The sequence below is a fragment of the Nyctereutes procyonoides genome, unplaced genomic scaffold (genome assembly GCF_905146905.1).
Source record: "Nyctereutes procyonoides isolate TBG_1078 unplaced genomic scaffold, NYPRO_anot_genome, whole genome shotgun sequence".
NCBI lineage: Eukaryota > Metazoa > Chordata > Mammalia > Carnivora > Canidae > Nyctereutes > Nyctereutes procyonoides.
In genome coordinates this window covers 29,073,275-29,098,683 of record NW_026575052.1, presented here as the reverse complement: position 1 = coordinate 29,098,683, position 25,409 = coordinate 29,073,275, and the positions used below count along the sequence as shown (strand labels likewise).

Below are 25,409 nucleotides of genomic sequence, written 5' to 3'. Positions count from 1 at the left end.
GGGTTTTTTTTTTTTTTTTTAGATATTTGCTTTAGGGAGAGCGAGAAAGAGACAGAAAAGAGCAAGCAGAGGGGCAGAGGATGAGGGAGAGAAACAATCTCCAGCAGACTCTTGAGTGTGGAGCCCCACACGGGGTTCGATCTTAACAACCCTGAGATCATGACCCGGGTGGAAATCAAGAGTCTGATGCTTAACCTACTGAGCCATCCAGGTGCCCCGAGGGTTATTTTTATTAGAAATACTTAAGAAGTTCTTCCGTTTTCTCAGAGGATAGGAGAACGTATTCTTCTTCCATTAATGCTGAGATTATCTTTAAGCTTTTATTGCATTATGATCATTTTTCCACTTGTTTGTTGATCTCTGCCATGTTCTCGTTGATTGGCAGTTTTAGGATTTCAGGAATTTGCCAGTGCCTAAAAACACTATTCTCAATTGTATTTGACCTTGTTTCATTAAAAAAAGAGATTTCTGATTTTATCTTAGGTTGATCTGTATTATTTATAACATCCTGTAACCACGTCGAGACCAAGACAAACAACTATAAAACATCTAAAGTACAAGGGGGGTCGGCTGGAAAATCGATGGTAATATTAAGTTGGGGTGGATGAGGCAAAGAACTGATGTGGGAGGCAGTTGCTCCTCATATTCCAGGGGGTCAGGTGACGTGAGAATTATTCTTGGGTTTAGGTGACTTTTGCTTCAGACTAACCTTGTAACCATAGCAATTTGTGAATGAAGATTCAGGAGAGTAAGACTTCCTCCACGTTCCCCTCAAGGCTGCTGGGAGGAGACAGAACATAAAGACTCCTAACTCTGGGAAACGAACTAGGGGTGGGGGAAGGGGAGGTGGGCGGGGGGCGGGGGTGACTGGGTGGAGGGCGCTGACGGGGGCACTGGATGGGATGAGCACTGGGTGTTATGCTATATGTTGGCAAATTGAACACCAATAAAAATAAATTTATATAAAAAAGTAAGATTAAAAAAAAAAGGCTGCTGGGAGGACTCCCTGAGATGTTTGTCAAACAAGGAGCACAGCACCTAACCACGTCATTTGCCTTCCAAATGTAGTTCCTAACAGTATTAATGAACGTTTGACCATTATTTATTGTTAGATCTCGTAAGACACATACAAGCCAAGGATTTCTGGCATGTTCCAGGACAAAATTGAAGTCATGGGTTTTATATGGAATCAGTCTTAGAAACCTAGAATTATGTAAAGTCAAAAATGATTGCTTTCTGTGTAACTTGAATTTATATGTTCTTTTATTTTTAATTTTGAATATTCTCTTCACTTGTTGAATGGTCTAATTTTTATTAGATGTGACCAGCAAATGAAGATACAGGAAAATTAGGTATTCTCTTTAATATGTGTGAAATCCTGAAGATTTTGTATCTCATGGTTGTTGTTGTTTTTGTAAGACTCCCCCCCCCCCCCCCGTTTTGGAAGGAAACTTAAACATTGTGGCTGTGTACAAAGACCTCGAATCATTCTGGTGTCTGGTGGAAAGAGTGGAAATACTTTGGCTTTAGATTTTTCACGAAACCTTTTTGAAAAATAAAGATGAAAAAACCCAACCTACTTGAGTCTGAGAATTTTTTGAATTGCAGATGGAGAACTCAGGCGTTAGGAAATGGAACGGGGAGCGCAGCATTTGCGTGGTGAGCGCTGGTGTGTGTAGGATGTGGGCAGTTGCTTGCGTAGCAGATAGAAGCTGGTTTTGTCATTAAACTTGACGTGAGGGGAGGAGTGGCATGGTTTAGTCCTGCTGCTCCCGAGGGTCTAAGACGTTTGTCCCGCGTCTGTTCTTTCTCCGACTCAACTAGGAAATTCTCATAGGGGTTCGCAGAAGGTTTGGGTCCACGGCTGGGAATTGTGGGGACTCTAGTTTTTTGTTTTTCATTTTTTTTTTGAGTAAAAAGTAGTTTCTTTGAAAAAACAAAACAGTTGGTGTTCCAAATGGTCGTTAAGTTTCTGTACTGAGCAGCGGCAAAGGGCAGAGGCGGCGGGGATGCCAGACCAGTTCTTGGAGGTGCTCGGTGCTCGGGAGGATGGCGTCGGGCCCCTGCTGGCCAAGGACGGAGGAGAGTGCAGGTCGGACGCGCACACCCGTGTCCTTGGCATTGCGGTGGCTGAGCGGGCCGGGGACCGGACCCCCGTGGCCCGTGCGATGCGCCCCCGCTTCAGGCCCTCGGCACTGGCTGGCCCTCGACTCCAGCCCCGGCGCCTCGACCTTCCCAGGTCTATGCAGGCTGCCTGGGGACCACGGGGGAAGAACCCACAGCCTATGTGCGGAGCAGGCCTTCCTGGGTAGGAGTAGATCTGCAGCATGTGGTACCATAAGTAAAACAGACAAGCAAAAAACCCATGTGTGTCCGTAACATATTTATTTATAAAGTGTACTATGGCGACAGTACATTTTCTTTTTTTAAAAGATTTTTATTCATGAGAGACCCAGAGAGGCAGAGACCCAGGCAGAGGGAGAAGCAGGGAGCCCGATGCGGGTCTCGATCCCGAGACCCCAGGGTCACGGCCTAGGCCCAGGGCAGACGCTCAGCCCCTGAGTCCCACAGGCGCCCCACAGCAGTATATTTTCTAAAACCTACCCCCAAATTAAAAAGCTATGAAGATTAAATGCCATTAATAACCCTTTTTGGTGTCACTAAAAGCATTAATACATAATACATGTCAGCGAAAGTCGTAAGACACATGGATCATCGTTTTGTTGGTTTAGTAACAGACCCTCGGTCTGAAGGTCTGGTTCAAAGCGCTCTTACTTTGCGGTTGGATTCCGCGGGTGTCACAGCCAGTTAGGATAACCTCCTCCGGAGACATACATTCTAATAGACGCACAGCGCTAGCTGTGCTTAAAAATTAGGGGATCTGTGTTTTATTTTATTTTTTTAAGATTTTATTTATTTATTTATTCACGAGAGACAGAGAAAAAGAGAGAGGCAGAGACCCAGGCAGAGGGAGAAGCAGTCGACGCAGGACTCGATCCCGGGACCCTGGGGTCACGCCCCAGGCTGAAGGCAGGAGCTAAACTGCTTAGCCACCCAGGGATCCCCGGGATTTGTGTTTTAATTCCACCCACTAATTACACGGGTTCACTAATGTTTAAAAGCAACTGCAAACTCTCCTCTTCCCTGATCCCAGTCAGTCCTCTTAGAACTTAGAACTTGCCACGTTTTTAAAATAGAAAACCTGTGAAACATTTGTTTTGAAAGATTTATGTAGATTTGGAAGCTTTTTTATTTTCCCAGAATTTAAAGCCCGCAGATGCGAGGGCTTTATTAGGTTGTAAAGCTTTAATTATAGCAGCAAAGTCACAAAGCAGTGGTAACGTGTACTAATAATTCTTTTTCAAAATGTTATGATAGCCTATCCTATCCCTAACCTGAATTTCCTTTGAGATATTTTTCACTTACTAAAATGTCACCCCTTTCTTGAGGGAACAGGCTATTTATTTGGAAAAAAATGAATGTTTTTAAGGACATGTCATAAATAGCTACTTTTCTTAGAAAAGCCGGAACCTGCTATTTTGGAAAGAGAAAACCACGTAGTACGTGTTTAAGCTCGACAGCTTCTTAAAGTACTTTGCCGCAGTATAACCGATACACCTCCACGCGGTGTATGGATTTTTGTGATCCTTTCCTAGCTCATGGCAGAAACTGGAAAGATTGGGCCATGTTTGAATTTTTTTTTTTTAATCTGAAGATGTAATGGGCTCTATTCAGCTGAAATTCTTATTGCTGTAATATTAACCACCGTGACTGATGTTCTGGGGACTTTCATTTTCAAGTTCATAGTGAATGAATGTTACTCAAGGTGTTTTTTAAGCTTATTATGCAAGCAGCTCCCCTCCCAGTGGTTGTAGTTGAATGTTTTTCCCACAAAACATTTCTTCTTTCTTTCTTTCTTTCTTTCTTTCTTTCTTTCTTTCATCCTTCCTTCCTTCTTCCTTTCCTTTCTTACTTTTTTCTTTCTTTTCTTCTTTCTTTCTTTTTCTTTTTTTCTTTCTTTCTTTCTCTCTCCTTTCCTTCCTTCCTTCCTTCCTTCCTTCCTTCCTTCCTTCCTTCCTTCCTTCTCTTTCTCTCTTTCTCTCTTTCTCTCTTTCTCTTTCTTTTCATGAGAGAATGGTGCACAAGAGAGGGCCAGGGATAGCCCGCAATGTGGGGCTCAATCCCAGGACCCCGGGGTCATGACCTGAACTGAGAGTAGGTGCTTAACCACCTGAGCCACCCAAGTGCCCTGAGAACATTAGTTTTTATTAAAGGAGTTAATTCAGTCTTCAGATTAACTCCATATTCTCATCAAAAGTAGTTTCTTTTAGATGTATCATCAGATAAAACGTAAAAAGCTGAGTAAGGGAAAACATCTGTATTTTTATGAGTGTGTGCCAAACGTGTCACACAGCTTGGTGGTGCTCTAGGATTTATTAGAATATTTGGTAGTGTTCAAAGTTTTGCTCATAAGGAATGCATTTTAGTTTTATTATTTTCTATGTTATTTCATTCCTTTTAAAACCACATTTAGGGATCCCTGGGTGGCGCAGCGGTTTGGCGCTTGCCTTTGGCCCCGGGCGCGATCCTGGAGACCCGGGATCGAATCCCACGTCGGGCTCCCGGTGCATGGAGCCTGCTTCTCCCTCTGCCTGTGTCTCTGCCTCTCTCTCTCTCTGTATGACTATCGTAAATAAATAAAAATTTTAAAACCACATTTACTGGGGGATCCCTGGGTGGTGGCTCAGCAGTTTGGTGCCTGCCTTTGGCCCAGGGCATGATCCTGGAGTCCTGGGATCAAGTCCCGTATCGGGCTTCCGGCATGGAGACTGCTTCTCACTCTGCCTGTGTCTCTGCCTCTCTCTCTCGCTCTCTCTGTCATGAATAAATAAATCTTAAAAAAATAAATAGAAATAAAACCATTTACTGTAGGATACACTTCCTTTGCTGATAAGTAGAAATTTGAAAAAGATCTAATTTTATCAAGTTTAGTGAAAATTTTTTAAACCCTTGAAATTTTGCATGGCAGGATTGTAAACATAGATAAAAAAATTGCTGATACCTTGAAGTATGGTGTAAATTTAGGGTACGGGGTCATGGTATTATATGCTATTGGGTACACTTTCATATTTTAAATACCTAGTTGATAGCTGATTTTTTGGGAGGGCTATCGATTTGTTAATCTTAGTCATTTTTATTTTGTAGCGGGGTTGATGAAAAATTCATATTTAGGAATGAGTCTCATTTGTCACGTTCTTATTAGTATTAGGTTTAATTTGAAGTTTGCTTCCTAGAATCCTTAAGCCATTCATGCAGTTTATGAGGTTATTTATTTATTTATTTATTTATTTATTTATTTATTTATGATAGAGAGAGAGAGAGGCAGAGACACAGGCAGAGGGAGAAGCAGGCTCCATGCCGGGAGCCCGATGCGGGACCCGATCTCGGGACCCCAGGATCGCACCCTGGGCCAAAGGCAGGCGCCAAACCGCTGAGCCACCCAGGGATCCCTATGAGGTTAGTTTTTATTAAGAATTGATTATAATATAAAAAGTCACTTAAGTCGGTCTACATCAACTGCCAAAGGGCACAGTGTGTTGAAAATGAGCTTGTCAGACCTTCCATCTTCTCTGGGCTTGACTTAGGGACTATAACTCATGACCTAGGAGGGCACCGTGGCAGCATGTGTATGAAGTATTAATAAAACTGAAGTTAAAAAAAAAAACAAAAAAAAAACTGAAGTTAAAGGTTTTTATTAAAAAATAGGACTTCTGAGTATTTTCCTTTTTTAAAAAAGTTTATTCATGAGAGAGAGAGAGAGAGAGGCAGAGACACAGGCAGAGGGAGCAGCAGGCTCCATGCAGGGAGCCCGATGCTGGACTCGATCCCGGGACCCTGGGGTCACGCCCTGGGCTGAAGGTAGGCGCTCACTGCTGAGCCACCTGGGTGCCCTGTTTTCCTTCTTGCCTAGTGCATACTTTGGATATTACTGTACTAAATATCACAGTTTGGGCTGCTATACGCCTGCGGCCCTAGCAGACGTCCCCTGGGTGCTGCAGCTGGAGTGCAGCCTGGGAACCAGAGGCAGAGCTCAGATGCTGGTGGGGTCTCCCTGTCGGACCCATTCAGAATTCTCACACAGCTACTCTTCACTTTGCCTTTAGGTCTTTCTTGTTGAGCAGAGGTTTTTGAGGGCTGGACCCCGTGGCGATCATCTTTGCGTAACAGTTGGCCCACTGGAGGTGTTCGGTGAGCCCCTTCTGGAGTGGTGCTAGCTCTTTGAGCTTCAAGCCGGCGTCTCAGTGGGGCTCTAACGGAGCAGGTGTACCCCGAGGGAGATGGGATGCCTGCAACTGGTGGAGAGAGTAGTGAGCCCTCTGTGACCCTGTGACTGAAATCTTTGGCCTTCTGGATGAAAGACCTACCTTGTCCCTGAGGTCTCCTGCCTCATTTGGACCAAGGTGGATTCTGACCTCAGAGTAGCCTGTTACTCTGGAGTTCACTACAGCAAAACTTTGACCATGTTTATGGTGACTTTCTTGGCTTTTCGAAATACTTCTCTTTTGAGAGCAGTCAGTAGGATGATGTCTGGGGTTTGAAAGGTTCCCTTATGTGTGAAAGAAGAAAGCAGGGTGTGTTTTGTGCAGATAGGATCTCTTTCCCATAGTTGATAATTTGGGGCCTGCAGTTTTGCTAGCTGTTGCTCTTCCTCCTGTTGGTGACAACTGCAGGGCAGGACACGGTCGGGCTAGTGGGTTATGGTGCCTCCTGTAATAACAATTCTCATTTGTTATCTTCTTGCAGATGCAGGAGCCATGGAGTTGAGCTGCAGCGAAGTACCTCTTTATGTAAGTGCCTGCGCATTGGACGGCAGGTCTGAGTGCCCTTTTGTACACACCTGTGTGACTGAAGCGGGGACAAATGTTGGGCTCACTATTGTTGTTGAGGCTTTTCACAAAAAAAACCCCATAGAGCGTTACTGTCTTGTTCAGGTGTTCACGTGGACCCTTTTAAAACTGATTGATTCTCAGTTCTAAAATCTGGGTTTTAATAATATTTCCCTGAGTAACTTCGTTTAAACTGTATAACTTTTGGATTGAGCAATACCCGTTTCATTCATGTGAATGACTTTTGAACATTGTATATTCTCTCCTGATAATATTCAGGAATATTTTTTCTGTGTGTCTTTTTTTGGGGGGGTAAGGTTTAGCGACAGCTGTGGCAACTAAAATAAAATAGGAATTTGAAGAGCAAGGCACTGGGGCATCCATAGATTAGGTGGAGATTGAGGGGACAGCGGTGCCCAGGGACATGCCCAGTCAGGCGTGCCTTCTGCGTTGAGGGAGGAAGGATTCCATTATTGAGAACAATTACTGGGCACAACAGGGAAGTGAATGGATGGTGTCTTCACGTAGAAGATGGCAGATGTCTTCACCCTCCCTCCTTAGTTCAGTCAAAACCTCTTTCCTTGAAATCTGAGTTGGTGGGGGGTGGGCACGGATGGGTACGTGGGCACTTTGGTTTTGGGTGACCTTTGAATCCCCTCATGGAGTTCAGGCCCAGAACTGCATCTAGGCTAAGAGTATGAATTCCATTTAAGTTAATCCTTAATGTAATGGAGGAACTAGAAGAAAATCAGAATCTTTGATTAAAATCTATTTATTCATTTCCCCGTACCACATCTCACTCACTACCCAGGTAGCCCACCTTCCCTCCTCCTTCCCCTACCTGTCCTCTTCCCTTATACAAACTCCATTCTATTCTCTGCAGAAAAGTACATGATAGAATGAACGGATGTCAGAATAATGAGAGAGGTGCCTCCTAGGTTGTCCAGCGGTCCGTAGTACTCTAGGTTGCGATTTGCAGGTCATAAAGTATAGACATTTGGGCTCAGTTCATCCGTAATTACAGACGAAGACTGGTCCAAGGCTCAACTGTAAATAGCTCCTGGTTCTCTGGCTTTCTTTTTTCTTTCTTTCTTTTTTTTTTTTTTTTTTGGTATCCTCCTCCTCTTAAGCTTTACTTTCTCTGCCCTGCTCTCCTGCCTCAAGACAAATCCCACAAACCTAATCAAGATATAGAATCTTGGGGATCCCTGGGTGGCTCGGTGGTTTGGCGCCTGCCTTCAGCCCAGGGCGCGGTCCTGGAGTCCCAGGATTGAATCCCACGTTGGGCTCCCGGCATGGAGCCTGCTTCTCCCTCCTCCTGTGTCTCTGCCTCTCTCTCTATGTCTATCATAAAAAAAAAAAAAAAGATCTAGAATCTTGTAGTTGATGAACATACTAGTGTAGCTATTTTGATTCCTACCTATGAGATTACGATCAGATTAGGGAAGAGTCAGTACACAAAGCCTACGGAGAGGAGGGGCTTAAAGGACAAACAAAAGCAAAAATAACTTTTTTCTAATTATCAGACCGTATATACTAACTGGAATAAGATGAAATATATGGAAGGTGTTAAGAAACCATTACTCATAATCTCACCCCCTATAGATACTGTGTTAAAGTCTTTGTCATTCTAAGGTGCAGACTTTTCGCCCCCTCGTTTTACCAGCTCTGAAATTGAGATGCTCTTATGTGTCGTGTTGTAGTTACTATCTATGCCTGCGTGTCCTTGGTCACAGTGGTCCTGTGGTTGTCACTTAGGACTACCTGTGTGCCTTGCTGGTGATACGTGAATTAGATGCTTTCAGAATGATTCCACTAGACTTGGCATTAAAAAGCTAAGTTACTCTGTATACACGGTAACATGGAAGACATTGAAACAGTGGCCTGATACATAAAATCTATCTAAATTTAGAAGTTCTTGCAATTAGTATAAAATAAAATTCAATCCTGCCATAATTAGTAATTTTTCGGTGGAATATAAAATAGAAATTATAACTGCTATAAGTGATTACCTTAGATTAGATGAAATAGATTGTTTATGTTTAACATGACTCTTTTTTTTTTAATTTTTATTTTTATTTATGATAGTCGCAGAGAGAGAGAGGCAGAGACACAGGCAGAGGGAGAAGCAGGCTCCATGCACCGGGAGCCCGATGTGGGATTCGATCCCGGGTCTCCAGGATCGCGCCCTGGGCCAAAGGCAGGCGCCAAACCACTGCGCCACCCAGGGATCCCTAACATGACTCTTAAAACATGCATACGTATGTGTCTGTATATATATTAAATCTATATATAAATATTAAAAATATAAAAATATGTAAAAATTATATATATATACAAATCTGATTATAACTGATTTTTTCCCCCTCACTTAAACTTTTATGTCAGTATTACAAACTGATGTCAGCCAATTTGAGCACTTGGGCACATGCAGTAAGAGGCCAGAAGGGATATACTTTAATGAAAACAAGACTTAAAACCAATTTCCACCAAATTAGTAACATATAAACAGCACACATAAGAACTATACTAATACTTATTGCTCTATTTTGGGGCAGGCCTCCTCTCTGCTTTTTTGTGTTGAGAAGTTTGATAAATAGTTACTTCTAGCTTCTAGTTTATAAAATCTGGTTTACAAATCTTTAATTTTTAAAATTCATATTTACATTTTACATATGTTATAACAATTGGAAATATCAAGAAAAATTAGAACCTCATGTTTAATCCTGTCACCAGTATGAGCACTTTTGATATTTTAGTATGTTTTTTCAGAGTTTTATTGATATTTGTGTTGAATTTTATTGACGTTAAAGCATTCATTATTAAGGCATTTATTTAGATAAGGTGTTTTTTTATTTTACTGCAATATGTATATATATAATTAAAGATTTTCTATTCTTAAGTAATCTCTGTACACAACATGGGGCTTGAACTCCTGGTCCTGAGATCAAGAGTCACAGGCTCTGCTGACCAAACCAGCCAGGTGCCCCTTGACTGCAATATATTGGATTTCTTTATTTTGTTACTTTTACATACTAACAATTCTATTTGTTACGATTTTTTATTTTAGAAAAACAGATTGACTCTGGCAAGTGTATAATTAAACTAAAACCCAAATAAAACTAGTAATTTTAAAGGGCCTATAACATACTGAGATACCTTTAAATTATAAAATAATAATTGCATGCTAATGAAAAAATCTCATTAAGATGGTCTTTAAAAATATAAATTATAAAATCTATCTCATGGAGAATTAGATCACATAAATGGAGTGATAATTATGGGGGGAAAATGTGATGGAAATTATTCTCAGCTTTGATCCACCCTCCACCTTGTTCAGGTGATTATTTTGTTGTTGTTGTTCCTTTGATTATAAATCATTTTGACGTAAGAATTCATTTTTTTTGGGGGGGGGAATTCATTTTTAAGGGTCAGAGGTCTTTGCTTCTAGGTCACTAAAGAGAATCCTTACTAAAAATAGTAGAGAGCATTCATTTATCAATTCTTGGAGATTTTTGGGGTTCTTTAGGGAATTCTATATATAGTATCTTATTACCTGGAAATCATGGAAGTTTCTACTTCTTACTGATTTGGATGCCTTTTATTTCTTTTTCTTGTCTGATTGCTATGGCAAGGACTTCCAGTACTATGTTGAATAAAAGTGGTGATAGTGGGCTTGATCCCAAGACCCTGAGATTGTGACCTGAGCCAAAATCAAGAGCCGTCCACCTAACCAACTGAACCACCCAGGCACCCTTATATTTTCTACTGCAGTTTTTATTTTATTTTCTACTTCAGTTTTCTGTATTATTCAGTTTACTGTTTTGCCAGCACAATTTTAGTTTCCATTGGTTTGTTTTTAGTCCTATGTGGTTATCAAATCTTGGCCTGTTTCTTATGCCCATAATAGTTTCATAATCTTGTGTATTTTACTGTATGCACAAAGAACTTAAATTTTTTTGCATGTCAGGAATTTGTTTCAGAGCGTATTATGACTCTGATTCTGTCTGGTGTGCTGTAGAACTTTATAGTTCTTTTGGCAAACGTTTAAGGAGGCAATCTTAGTGTTGGAGATGCAGGGATATTCCTCAACTCAGCCAGACTCATTCTGATTTTTGAAGTGAACAATGGAGATCCATTGAGTTGTTATTGCAGGAAAAGAAACCCTGCACTGTGTAATAAGGTTAGAGAAGAAGCAGGAGTTGGCATCTGGGAGCCAAGAATTCTGAAATACCGATTTGTAGACCATGGGGATGTGAGCCTTGTGAATCCATTTTTCAGCCTCTGAGCAGCTTCCTGCGTCTGTGCTCCAACGGGCACCAAAGGAGCCACGTTGAAGGCCAGGCTGTTTGTTCACGATAGAAAAAAAAAAAAAAGCACAGATGCATGTGATCTGGTTTGAGGTCTAGGCTTAATTTTCGTTTTTTATTTTTATTTATTTTTAAGGATTTTGTATGTTTATGTATTTTAGAGAAAGAGTACAAAGGGCAGGGAGGGGCAGAGGGAAAAGGAGAGAACCTGAAGCGGACTCCTGGCTGAGTGTGGATCCCAACACGGGGCTGACGTCAGGACCCTGGGATCATGACCTGAGCTGGAAACAAGAGTGGGGTGCTCACCGAATGAGCCCCCTGGATGCCCCTCGGCTTTGTTTTTAGATTGAGTGACAGACAACATGGTTTTATTTTTTTTATTTTTTTAAAATTTTTTATTTATTTATGATAGTCACACACACACAGAGAGAGAGAGAGAGAGAGAGAGAGAGAGAGAGAGAGAGAGAGGCAGAGACATAGGCAGAGGGAGAAGCAGGCTCCATGCACCAGGAGCCCGACGTGGGATTCGATCCCGGGTTTCCAGGATCGCGCCCTGGGCCAAAGGCAGGCGCTAAATCGCTGCGCCACCCAGGGATCCCCGACAACATGGTTTTAAGAGGAGGATGAGTGTTAAGCTGGCAAAGAGTTGTGATGATGAAACTGATGACAAGTGTGAAAGCCTGGAAGAGTGTCAATTATGGTGAATATAACTGATCTCCATGTTTATTCTCTCTCTTAAACCTCCGTAATCACTTGGGAGCTTAAAAGTTCTAAATTGGAAGTCATGAAGTTATTTTTATTTTTTAGTTTGTTGTTTTTGGCCCTTTGTTTCCTAGTTTGTGCATAAAGAGATAGGAAATGATGCAAGCAGAATTTAAAAGGAGGAGAGATTTTGCTTACTTGGTATTTGAATTTTGAAACAGAAAGAGATTTTGCATTTACAAGCCAAGTAATATTTTTGCTGTTGGGTGTTTTTTGGTTACTTTTTAAAATTGGGTTTTCTCAAAGTTTCTGTAGATTGACAAATGTCCTAAAACACATACATGTTCTACTTGTTAAGCTAGGAACTTCTTTCCACATATTTTTATTTTTATGTAAGTTGTAATTAGCACTAATCTTCCCAAAATCAGCTCCATGCTGTGAGTAAAGCAGAAGAGCTCTTCTTTGAGAAATTGTTGATTGCAATGATTTTTTTCCTCAATAAAAATAGTTTCATTTTAAATAAAGTTATTTAACTCTTGCTCATAAAAAATAAAGCAAAAATATTAGAAATTACTTTTTGCAAATAAACACACAATATTCCATAAAAGGAATCCTATGGAAAATCTGTTAGGATCCTGGGCAGATTCTATTAATTAATTCCTCCCCATTTTATACCTCCTTTTCTCTCTCCACTGGTAACTGCTGTTGAAAATGGATGCATTTCTCTCAGCAGCATCAGAATTCCTTTGGAACTTACTGGCAAAAAGAATTCTGAGGCCTTTACCCCAGACCTACTGAATCGGATATTCTGGGAGTGGGGCCTAGCAATCTGCATTGGAAAGCAGCTTTCAGGTAGTTCTGTTGCACGCTACAGTTTGAGAACCAGACTTAATGTATATATTTACACATTTTCGTGTGCTTCTACAGCCCTGTGCATAAACTTAGACGCAGCTTTAATAAAATCGTTTTTAAAAATCTGGTTCATATTTGGACTTCTGTATCTTTTCCAACTAAGCAATAGTTGGTAGAAACTCCTCTAAATCATCAGCTGTAGCTCAAACTCATTCTTTTTAATGAGTGGGTGTGGACCAGGGCACTGTCTCTGGATGGATATTCACTTTATTTTGGTTCTTGGCAACCATGAACAATTATTTACTAGATATCTTTGTATGTCGTTATATATTGATATTTTTGTCTCTGTAGTAGAGATTCCCAGGAGTTGAATTGCTGAATGAAGGGTGTATTTCAAATTTTAATGGGTTGCTTTGCAAATGAGACGTAGCAGCATTTCATTAAGTAACTTTCAGATATATTAAATATCTAGTCTTTTTTAGCTTTGGTAACTACTAGTTATGAAAAATTGGGTGTTCTCATTTTCATTGTGCAAAGAAAGGCAGTGTGTTAAATTTTGTATATTTTATAAATGCTCAAAAATGTCTTGATCTTTAATTTTCTGCTGTGGTTCTTCATCTCTGACGTTTGCTGAATTCCAGTTAATGCGAGGATCTACTCCATGGAGAGGTTTCTAACATCTGCAGAGGGCGTGTCTGTGAACCTTTGCGTGTGGGCTCTTGCTCTCTTCCGCCCTTCAGGCGTGTTCATCGTAGCAAGTCGCTGGGAAGAGCCTCATCCTCTCTCTCTGGAGGCTGCTAATGGTTTAATGGTTTGGCAGTGCAGTGTTCACTTCAGTAGCTCTTTGCCAGCTGGATCTAAGCTGCTTCCCTATTCCCTGAGCATCTCATGTTTGCTACTCTTCAAGCTCACAGCATCCTGCTGTGTTTGTCCCAAGAATATTAGTGGCTGCTGGGCTCATTGTATATATTAATTGAAAATGTAATCTGATGGTTAGAGATCTGATTAGCTCCTTCAGTAGCCGAGCTGACCCTCCCCCAGGCAAGCACTTATATTTTGGGCTTTGGAGTAGCTTCCTTGAGTCCTTGGCTGAGTGCACCCTTCCTGGTCCCAGCCTTATGGGGGGAGGACCCGAGGACAGGTCCCACCACCTGTTTCCTAGCCTAGGGAGGCCGCTTCCTATGGAGGCGGGGACTTGGTGGCTTTGTTCTCTGCTCACCTGGCAGACGCCTCCTTCCTGACCCGTGCAGACTCCCTCTGGCTTCTGGTTCCTGTTGAAGGAAATCCTGTCCTCCAGATGCTGCTCCTTCCCTGCTGGTGGCTCTGCATCCCTATGGCTGCCTGTGGCCTCTCTCCACGATTATCCCAGTGTTGGGGGGGAGAGTAGCTCTGAGACTTTTGCCTGGTCACCCTGACTTTGAGATGAGGAAATTAAAGTTCTCAGGGAGAGTGACTTGCTTAACTCATTAACTGAGCTGATTTGATATTGAGAAGTTTTGATGATGTATTAGAAGTCATAAAGTTTTGTTGTTCAGAAATTGGGAGAGACCCCAATAAGCCTGGGTTTTTCCCACCCTCAAAATGTCCTGCCACCACAAGTTGATTGCCCCATTGGCTATTACTCAAGGGTGCCATTTTGTTCTTTACAAGCGTGCAGTCTCTCTTGAGATTTTTTTTTTAAGATTTATTATTTATTTATTTGTTTGAGTTTTTTTTTTTCTTAAAAGTATTTTATTTATTTATGAGAGACACAGAGAAGAGGCAGAGACCCAGGCAGAGGGAGAAGCAGGCTCTGTGCAGGGAGCCCGACGTGGGACTCGATCCCAGGACCCGGGGTCATTCCCTGAGCCAGAGGCAGACGTTCAACTGCTGAGCCCCCCAGGTGCCCCTGTCTTGACTTTTTATGGTGAAGAATGGTGTCACTTCCTGGGCCTTCCATGAAAGCATCTTCCTTTTCTCAATTTTTTTTTTTTTTAGTCTTGCTAGAGGATCTTGCCTGTAACTAAATCGGGACAAGCCCTGATCCTCCAAACTAATTTACTCCAAAAAAGTCTGAGTGCAGTAGTTGTTTTTCATTTGCCCCAAAGAGCTCTCCAGCTCAAATTAATAGAACCGCTAGGGCTCGGGCCGAGAGGGCATGCCTGAGGGGACCTCCACGCACCAGTACAGCCAGGAGCCAGGAGCGGCTTTTGCCTGAAAACAACTTCTTGGTCACATGTTGCCTCTATGGCCGTTTATTAGCAAATTAAGTGTCCCGACTTAATGAGAGCCACACGTGCATCCCGGCGACTTGTCACGTACTGTCCGGCGTCTTCCGTTGTGTTTTGGCTGAGCCAGGTGACGTTGGCGCCCCTTGATGCCCCTTGGTTTCGCCAGCTTGACTTCGTCCTTCGTGGTCCCGCCTTCAGCTTTGTGCCACTTCTCATCTTTTCTGTGAGGGGCACACTGGCCGGTGTGTCCTGCTCCCGGTGGCGGGCCGCGGCCACAAGTGCCGCCCCGGAGCCCGGGCACCGCGGGGGCGCCGAGCAAACGGTAGCCTCTTCCCCGGCGTCAGCAGAGCCGGTGGCGGACACTGTCGCCCGATCCCGCCCTAGGCGTTACGGGGCACCCTTGCCTTCCAGCACGGTGCCGGTTCTGGTGCTGTTCTGTCCCCACGGGCATGCAGACTTTAGACAAAGGCCCAAACGTAAAACGTCCAACTGCGGGAAACTTCGGGAAGAATCCAGCCCGCTGCCCAAGTTTGAAGGAATTTCTTTGTGGGAGGACCACATGTCGTCAAGTCTGATGGCCTCACTGCCCACGTATCAGTGGCCGCCCCCACAGTTTGGGCAACAGCAGCCTTGTAGTTTTAAGCACAGACTGCAAAGTAATCAACATTTTTGTTCTCTTGGATTTTAAAAATACATTTACCGTTTTCACAGTTTTAGGCATGGTTCATAGGGGTCAGAGCTGTCTCTCAGAGAATCCTCAGGAGCAGCAAGACGTGATCCAGTTAAAATGTTTCACTAACGCATTGTAGGTAGGAGCTGCTACAGAGGATGCGACAGCTGTCCTGCAGCATCAGCCACTCCTGCCTCTCGCCCCTCAGCATGTACGTGTGCTTGGTTGGAGGGGCTGTTTTTAACTCCTGACCATTTTCCCTTTTCATCATTTATACAGTCTGGTTTTGGCCATATTTATCAAAACTGATCTCATGAAGGTCACCGATTTTGCTCTTTTTTTTTAAGATTTTATTTATTTATTTGTTTGTTTATTTATTTATTTATTTGAGACAGAGAGAGAGAGAGAGAGAGGGGGGGGGGCAGAGGGAGAAGCAGGCTCCATGCAGGGAGCCTGATGCAGGACTCGATCCCGGGTCTCCAGGATCACACCCTGAGCTGAAGGCGGGCACTGAATCGCTGAGCCACCCAGGGATCCCCAGGAAACAGGATTCTAACACCTGCTCTCCCAGGGCCTACTTGAGAGTGGAGAGGTGGACAGTAAGTAGGTAAACAAATAAACACATTAGCCCTTCAGTTAGTGGTACATTAGAGCAACACAACGTGGTGATGTTATAGAGAGTGGTGTGTGTCATGAGATAGAGGGAGAGCAAGGATCCCCTGTAGCGTTATAGAAGGATCAGAAAGCACAAAGGGTCCTAAAGTAATAAGGAACTTTGCATATTTAGGGGACAGGAGAAGGCTCAGGCGGCTGGTTCATGGAAGAGAGGAGAGCAGTCAGGGACATAAGCAAAACCAGGTCATGTGAAGCTTTGGAAGGCGAGGTAATGAAATGCCAAGTTGGCGGGGAGTCCAGGTCTGAAAGTTGCCCTATGTGATTCTTGATGTTCATGAATTCTGCTGTTTCTTACTGAGTTCTTTCTTGGCTATTGTGTTTTCTTCCCCTCTGCTTATATGAGTGTTCCCAGGGCCCACCCCTTTCTTCTTTCTAGGCCAGCTCATCTCCCCCGTTGTGGGAACCACAGTACCTCCTTAAAGACTCCCACATGAGGGTCTCCTCCCTGACCTCTATGTCCAGGCCACATCTTCTGTTTCCAGCTGGCCTGCTTGGTATATCCATTCACTTAGCGCTAACTTCAAATCCACACTGTTAAATTTCAGTCTTTCAGTTCTTCTCCAAATTAACCACCTGTCCAACTTCCACAATGCTATTCCCATATCACCATTCTCCCAGGCATGGTGACTTGACTTCTGAGTTTGCCTGATTCCTCCATTCCTTCATCCTTTGTAGGTGACCATTTGTCTAGATAGATGGGCTCATGGTCAGGATTGTCTGTTTTCTCTCCTCAGCCATTATACAAATTCATCTCCAAGTTATTGCCTGTAACCTCTTCAGAGTTGCCATTTTCTTAGACTTTGTCAATGTTTTATTCTTGCCCTCAAATATTATGTCTTACAGATTCATCCCTTGCTTTGTATCCCTACCCTCTGTTTGATCAGACAAGTTCTCTCTCTACGTTGGTGGGTTTTATTTTCCTACAGCAGACCTTTGCCCAAGCTGTGCTGGCTCCATAACCAGAAATATCTCTTGGGTAGGAATGGGATACTTTATTGTATCTAGGCTGTGACTGTGGAAAAGCTACACATTTGGTATCTTTTTGGAAGTTTTCTAAGACTTGTTTGAACTTTATGGGTTAGGTTACCATTTTGTTTCTGTGTGTTTTTTTTTTAAAGATTTTATATATTCATGAGAGAGACACAGGAGGCAGAGACACAGGCAGAGGGAGAAGCAGACTCCATGCAGGGATCCTGATGTGGGACTTGATCCTGGGACCCTTGGATCACAACCTGAGCCAAAGGCAGACGCTCAACCACTGAGCCACCCAGTGCCCTAGGTTACCATTTTTTTTTTTTTAGGTTACCATTTTGGAAGATGCTTTTGCTTCCTGGTTATTTTGATAATCAGGATATATTACCCCTTGGTACCATGGATAGAGCTTGTGGCCTGAAAGACTTGGCTTTCCAAAGGTAAAGATAATTGAAAGAAAATAATAGCTTTCTGCTTTAAAAAAATTTAGAAAAATTTATTTATTTTTGTATATATTTTTTTAATTGGAGTTTGATTTGCCAACATGTAACACCCAGTGCTCATCCTGCCAAGTGACCCCTCAAAAAATATAAAATATGAAAATTCCACTACAGAATAATAACTTTCACATTTAAGTAGGAGAAATAATTTGGAGCAAAATGGACACACAGATCCAATGAAATACATTACAAATGTTTGGTTTTTAATCTGTTATGTGCCAGACATGGTACTGTATACTTTTTAAAGAGTTCTCAATATATACAAATCCCTAGGAATTAGGGTCACCTGGGTGGCTTAGTGGTTGAGCATTTGCCTTTGGCTTAGGTCATGATCCCGGGGTCCTGGGATCAAGTCCCTCCTCAGACTCCATGTGTGGAGCCTGCTTCTCCCTCTGCCTGTGTCTCTGCCTCTCTCTCTGTGTCGCTCATGAATAAATAAGTAACTAAATCTAAAAAATAAATAAAAACAAAAAACCAAAACCATTGGAATTAGCTTTCCTTTACAGAAAGGAAAGCTGAGGTTCAATGAAGTGGGACTGTTTTTTCTTTCTCAGCACTCATTTATCTTGGCCAGGAGCTGTGATAGGCTCAGAAGTGAGCAAGGACTGGCCACCTAGCTGAATTATTGTTAGAATTTGAATTTGAACCCCAGATCCTCTTTCAGCCCAGGGCATTCTCTATTATACCACAACTAGCTGTCCTGTGGACATAGATTATTAACTTTCGTTATATTGAAATAACCTAGTGCGGTGTCCAGTGTATTACAGCTTTTTAGTAAATGTTGGCTGACTGAATTTCTAGAAAACCACTGAGGGAAAGTAAGCTTGTTCTCTGACCCATGATAGCAACATTCTAGACTGTGGCTGCTGTGGTCACTGGGGAGATGGGTGACCCCGCTGAAAAAATGATAATTAAAGGTGGAGCTTGGTCACATCTACGATTGTATAAACCCCTTGCACATAAACTCCAGCCCTACTGTTCTCAGGGCCTCATGAGTGTCATGCTTACTCATTTGGCCAGACCTTGTATATGCTGCTTCCTGTCCTTGGCACACTCTTATTTCCTCTCCCTTGGTATAATTAAATTCTTACTCATTGTGCAGATTTCAGCCCAAATGGGACACCCAACTTACCATTTTAGGTTTATGGGGAGGTTGTATTATTGTTTGTTTTTATCTCTTTTATTAAGCTTGTGATCCTCAAGGCAGCTGAGGTTTAAAATATTTTTTATGTCCCCTGATTTTGCAGGGCCCAGGACAGTGCCGGGCTCAATTAGTGTTTGTCAAATGAATATGTGGTTCTAATTTAGTTCGACTCAAACAGTGGTCAGTTTTCAGGACACTCTTCAATTTTATTGCTTTCTTATTTCTGTGCTGTTGTACGATTTTCCCAGCAGGTATACGACCACCCCTATTTTGGGATAGGGACAGTTTTTTATTTATTTATTTATTTATTTTTATTTTTTTATTCCAGGTGCACTGTAGTCAGAGCAAAGGTCCAGTTAGGAGGGGACTGTAACAAAAGAAAATTAGGAGATTTGTGGGGAACACATCCCCCGAGTTTGAGGCTTAGCTATAGAGGCATCACATAGAATCTCCCAAATTATGCAATGCAAAAATTAAGTTTTTGTGAGGTAAACAATTCCTAGCTAGGGATTAGAATTTAACAGGAAGGATGTTCTAGGAAAATAGCAGGGAATTAAAAGATTATCTTGTCTAGCTGAAGATTTCTGAAGAGATTCCTAACTCAGTTAAGATGATCTGTGAATGATGTCCCACGAACTCCCCCCTCTTCCTGGGCATTCCTGACTAGTATCTCCTGTCTCTTAGTAGGAGATGAACTCCAACTCCATGGTGTTGGAAAGAAGTCTACCTGTTACTACCTGACCTGTTTTGAGGCACCTTGTAGTGCTGTGCAAAGTGTTTTTACACATTAGCTCTTTCATTAGAAGCACACACTGCTATTTATTGGAGGAGGTGAACTGAGAGATGTTAGATGACCTGCCTGGGTACATTTGGGCGTGCGTTATTACACTTGACCAGATAAATGTGCCAAGTTAGGTGAGAAACAGGCAGGGGCAGGTCCAGGTTTTATGAGGCCTGGGCTTATGCAATTTGAAGGGTTCTTTTTCAGAAAAAGAACATAAGATTATAAAAACAAAAGTACATCAAAATGAGTATAATGAGAAATGACAAAATTTTTAAAAGCTGAGAAATTCCATATATGTTCACATTCCAGCCTCCTCTTCACCAAGTCCTGAAAATGCCTTCAGACACATTAGTGCCACCCAACTGGCAAGGGGAATATGTTCTAGGGGAAGTCGCATGGAAAGAAAGCATACTCAGTGGCCGTTAAAACATTTCCCACCTAACTCCAGCATAGAATAGAAAATAATTATATTTTTCCATGACATTTCACCCAAAACACTTGGGGTAAACACTCAATGACAAGCTCATTTCCCAGTAGTCTATGTTGTTTTCCTCTGGTGGCCAAAGTGACCACCCCGACCTCCACAGATCAAACTGTCACATTTAAAGTATGTTACTATGTAGAGTATCATGTCATCGGCGAAGAGGGAGAGTTTGACTTCTTCTTTGCCAATTTGAATGCCTTTAATGTCTTTTTGTTGTCTGATTGCTGAGGCTAGGACTTCCAATACTATGTTGAATAGCAGTGGTGAGAGTGGATATCCCTGTCTTGTTCCTGATCTTAGGGGAAAGGCTCCCAGTGCTTCCCCATTGAGAATGATATTTGCTGTGGGCTTTTCGTAGATGGCTTTTAAGATATCGAGGAAAGTTCCCTCTATCCCTACACTCTGAAGAGTTTTGATCAGGAATGGATGCTGTATTTTGTCAAATGCTTTCTCTGCATCTAATGAGAGGATCATATGGTTCTTGGTTTTTCTCTTGCTGATATGATGAATCACATTGATTGTTTTATGAGCGTTGAAGCAGCCTTGTGTCCCGGGGATAAATCCTACTTGGTCATGGTGAATAATTTTCTTAATGTACCATTGGATCCTATTGGCTAGTATCTTGTTGAGAATTTTTGCATCCATGTTCATCAGGGATATTGGTCTGTAATTCTCCTTTTTGGTGGGGTCTTTGTCTGGTTTTGGAATTAAGGTGATGCTGGCCTCATAGAATGAATTTGGATGTACTCCATCTCTTTCTATCTTTCCAAACAGCTTTAGTAGAATAGGTATGATTTCTTCTTTAAACGTTTGATAGAATTCCCCTGGGAAGCCATCTGGCCCTGGACTCTTGTGTCTTGGGAGGTTTTTGATGACTTCTTCAATTTCCTCCCTGGTTATTGGCCTGTTCAGGTTTTCTATTTCTTCCTGCTCCAGTTTTGGTAGTTTGTGGCTTTCCAGGAATGCGTCCATTTCTTCTAGATTGCCTAATTTATTGGCGTAGAGCTGTTCATAATATGTTTTTAAAATCGTTTGTATTTCCTTGGTGTTGGTAGTGATCTCTCCTTTCATTGCTAGAACTCATACAGCAATTTGGTAGCGTGGCAGGATACAAAATCAATGCCCAGAAATCAATGGCATTCCTATACACTAACAATGAGACTGAAGAAAGAGAAATTAAGGAGTCAATCCCATTTACAATTGCACCCAAAAGCATAAGATACCTAGGAATAAACCTAACCAAAGAGGTAAAGGATCTATACCCTAAAAACTATAGAACACTTCTGGAAGAAATTGAGGAAGACACAAAGAGATGGAAAAATATTCCATGCTCATGGATTGGCAGAATTAATATTGTGAAAATGTCAATGTTACCCAGGGCAATTTACACGTTTAATGCAATCCCTATCAAAATACCATGGACTTTCTTCAGAGACTTAGAACAAATTATTTTAAGATTTGTGTGGAATCAGAAAAGACCCTGAATAGCCAGGGGAATTTTAAAAAAGAAAACCATAGCTGGGGGCATCACAATGCCAGATTTCAGGTTGTACTACAAAGCTGTGGTCATCAAGACAGTGTGGTACTGGCACAAAAACAGACACATAGACCAATGGAACAGAATAGAGAACCCAGAAATGGACCCTGAACTTTATGGTCAACTAATATTCGACAAAGGAGGAAAGACAATCCACTGGAAGAAAGATAGTCTCTTCAATAAATGGTGCTGGGAAAATTGGACATCCACATGCAGAAGAATGAAACTAGACCACTCTCTTGCACCATACACAAGTATAAACTCAAAATGGATGAAAGATTTAAATGTGAGACAAGACTCCATCAAAATCCTAGAGGAGAACACAGGCAACACCCTTTTTGAACTTGGCCACAGTAACTTCTTGCAAGATACATCCACGAAAGCAAAAGAAACAAAAGCAAAAATGAACTATTGGGACTTCATCAAGATAAGAAGCTTTTGCACAGCAAAGGATACAGTCAACAAAACTAAAAGACAACCTACAGAATGGGAGAAGATATTTGCAAATAACATATCAGATAAAGGGCTAGTTTCCAAAATCTATAAAGAACTTATTAAACTCAACAGCAAAGAAACAAACAATCCAATCATGAAATGGGCAAAAGACATGAAGAGAAATCTCACAGAGGAAGACATAGACATGGCCAACATGCACATGAGAAAATGCTCTGCATCACTTGCCATCAGGGAAATACAAATCAAAACCACAATGAGATACCACCTCACACAAGTGAGAATGGGGAAAATTAACAAGGCAGGAAACAACAAATGTTGGAGAGGATGCGGAGAAAAGGGAACCCTCTTACACTGTTGGTGGGAATGTGAACTGGTGCAGCCACTCTGGAAAACTGTGTGGAGGTTCCTCAAAGAATTAAAAATAGACCTGCCCTACGACCCAGCAATTGCACTGTTAGGGATTTACCCCAAAGATTCAGATGCAATGAAACGCCGGGACACCTGCACCCCGATGTTCCTAGCAGCCATGTCCACAATAGCCACACTGTGGAAGGAGCCTCGGTGCCCATCGAAAGATGAATGGATAAAGAAGATGTGGTTTATGTATACAATGGAATATTACTCAGCCATTAGAAACGACAAATACCCACCATTTGCTTCAACGTGGATCGAACTGGAGGGTATTATGCTGAGTGAAGTAAGTCAATCAGAGAAGGACAAACAGTGTATGTTCTCATTCATTTGGGGAATATGAATAATAGTGAAGGGGAATATAAGGGAAGGGAGAAGAAATGTGTGGGAGATATCAGAAAGGGACACAGAACATAAAGACTTCTAACTCTGGGAAATGAACTAGGGGTGGTGGAAGGGGAGGAGGGCGGGGGGTGGGGGTGAATGGGTGACGGGCACTGAGGGGGACACTTGACGGGATGAGCACTGGGTGTTATTCTGTATGTTGGTAAATTGAACACCAATAAAAATTAATTTATAAAAAAAATAAAGTATGTTACTATTGGAAATTTAGAAAAAAAAAAAAAACAAAACGGGCAGCCCCGGTGGCTCAGCGGTTTAGCACCGCATTTGGCCCAGGGCGGGATCCTGGAGACCCAGGATCAAGTCCCACGTCGGGCTCCCTGCATGGAGCCTGCTTCTCCCTCTGTCTGAGTCTCTGCCCCTCTCTCTGTGTTCTCATGAATAAATAAATAAATAAATCTTTAAAAAAAAAAAGAAAAAACCAAACATAACACTTAGGGCCCCCTATGTGTTACGTTTGGCCTCAGAAGAGGCCTTGTAGAGCAGGGGTCTTGAAGCTTAAGCTTTATGGCAAATCCGCTGGGCACAGGCTATACAAACGGGGAGAAGCAGGCCGCCATGCTGTCCTGCCCTCAATACTTCATTAGTGGGGAGGCAGCATAATCCTAGAGAGTGAATAGTGAGAAATGGGTGGGTAAGGATGAGCTGAAGATGCTTCTGGAACCACCAGAGAGGCTCAGGGAACACTTCTTAAAGGGTCTGAGCTTAGGAGGGTCAGTGGGCTCACCAGCGGGCAGGCAGGACAGGCGGGGGCATGGTCTGAGAGGGTCATGGGCTTGAGGCATCCCAGAGAGTGGGAGAGAGGGCCCGGTAGCCTCGGGCTCCAGAGGCTGGTGCAGATCATGCCTTGAGGGAGGGCAGTGCGAGCACTGAAACCAGGTCTTCTGACTCTGCCTCGCTGTATCACCTTAGGTGGTGGTTACACGTCCTCACACATAACTTTGCGCATATTTTCTTCTAAGTGCAGAGGAGAAGAACCTCTGTGTCTTGTGACCACTGAAGGTGGGACCACTGAAGGCAGAACCCACAGCCTGAGGTCCTTCCCTGGTGGTCTGTTTCGGAGTCAGAGTGACAGTGTGTTTTCTGGAGCAGGAAGCAAGATGGGGAGACTTCGGGTGGGGGGGCAGCGCATGGCTACTGAGGTTCCGTGTTTTCCCAGAAGGCTTGTCTTAAAAGCCTTTACTTTTGTGAAGATCATAACAGTGGAAGGAACAGCTAGAGAGAGAGCTGCAGGGGAGAGCTCATTAAGCAGTTTAGGAAGAGCTGTTGTGGTAGAGCGTGTCAGAGACTAGGTTTGTCTTTAGGGATTTCTGAAGACGTCAGTGCCAGCTCAGAATTTGGAGTGACCAGGTTGTGGAGCAGCAAATGGATGAGGGCTGGTCTGGGGTCATATGGGATGTGGGAAATGGGGAGCATGGGAGAGAGTTTGAAAATATGGGTCACTAAAGCCGAATACAGTTAAGCATCTGCTATAAATATTTATTGGTTGAAATATGGTTATAGTTATTAAATGTGACTTTCTAGAAAGAGGAAACATGGCTTCTTAAATTCCCTTGAGAACAGATAACAAAGAATCCAAAAAAAAAAAATTAATGACCCAATGGAAAAAGGTCTCTTGAACAAATGAAGTTGAGAAAATTGGGCACCCACATGCAGAAGGATGAAACTGGACCACTTTCTTAAACTATACACAAAAATAAACTCAAAATGGATGAAAGAGCTAAGTATGAGACAGGAGTCCATCAAAATGAAATCCTGGAGGAGAACCCAGGCAGCAATCTCTGTAACCTCAGCCACAACAACTTCTTGCTAGACACACACAAAGGCAAGAGAAACAAAAGCAAAAATGAACTCTTGGAACTTCATCAAGATAGAAGGCTTCTGCGCAGCAAAGGAAATGGTCGACACAACTAAAAGGCAACCTGTGGAATTGAAGAAGATATTTGCAAATGTCTTATCAGACAAAGGGCTAGCATCCAAAATCTATAAAGAACTTATCAAACTCAACACCCAATAAACAATCTAGCCAAGAAATGCGCAAAAGACATAAACACTTCTCCAAAGAAGACGTGAACAGACAACAGACACATGAAATGACCAATGGACACATGAAAAAATGCTCAGCGTCACTTGGCGTCAAGGAAATCCAAATCAAAACCACAGGAGATACCACCTCACAACAGTCAGAATGGCTAAAATTAACAACGCAGAAAATGAGATGTTGGCGAGTATGCAGACAAAAGAGAACCTTCTTGCACTGTTGGTGGGAATGCAAGCTGGTGCAGCCTCTCTGGAAGACAGGGCATCCTCAGAGAGTTAAAAATAGAACTACTGTACAGCCCAGCCATGGCGGCACCTGCACCCCAGTGTTTATGGCAGCAATGTCCACAGTAGCCAGATTATGGAGAGAGCC

At 42.5% G+C, this 25,409-nt stretch overlaps 1 protein-coding gene across 6 annotated transcripts in view; it reads left to right on the top strand.

The window, feature by feature from the left end:
* Positions 1 to 25,409, top strand: part of ARHGEF28 (Rho guanine nucleotide exchange factor 28) — a 311,495-nt gene that overhangs the window by 45,828 nt on the left and 240,258 nt on the right. For 5 of the 6 annotated variants that reach the window (XM_055332795.1, XM_055332796.1, XM_055332801.1 and 2 more), the window contains exon 2: positions 6,805 to 6,848. In XM_055332795.1, the coding sequence (XP_055188770.1) occupies positions 6,816 to 6,848 (33 nt within the window). In that variant the 5' untranslated portion in view covers positions 6,805 to 6,815. Of the gene's footprint in view, positions 1 to 6,804; positions 6,875 to 25,409 lie in introns of those variants that run through there. The other variant, XM_055332797.1, reaches the window with a different exon arrangement.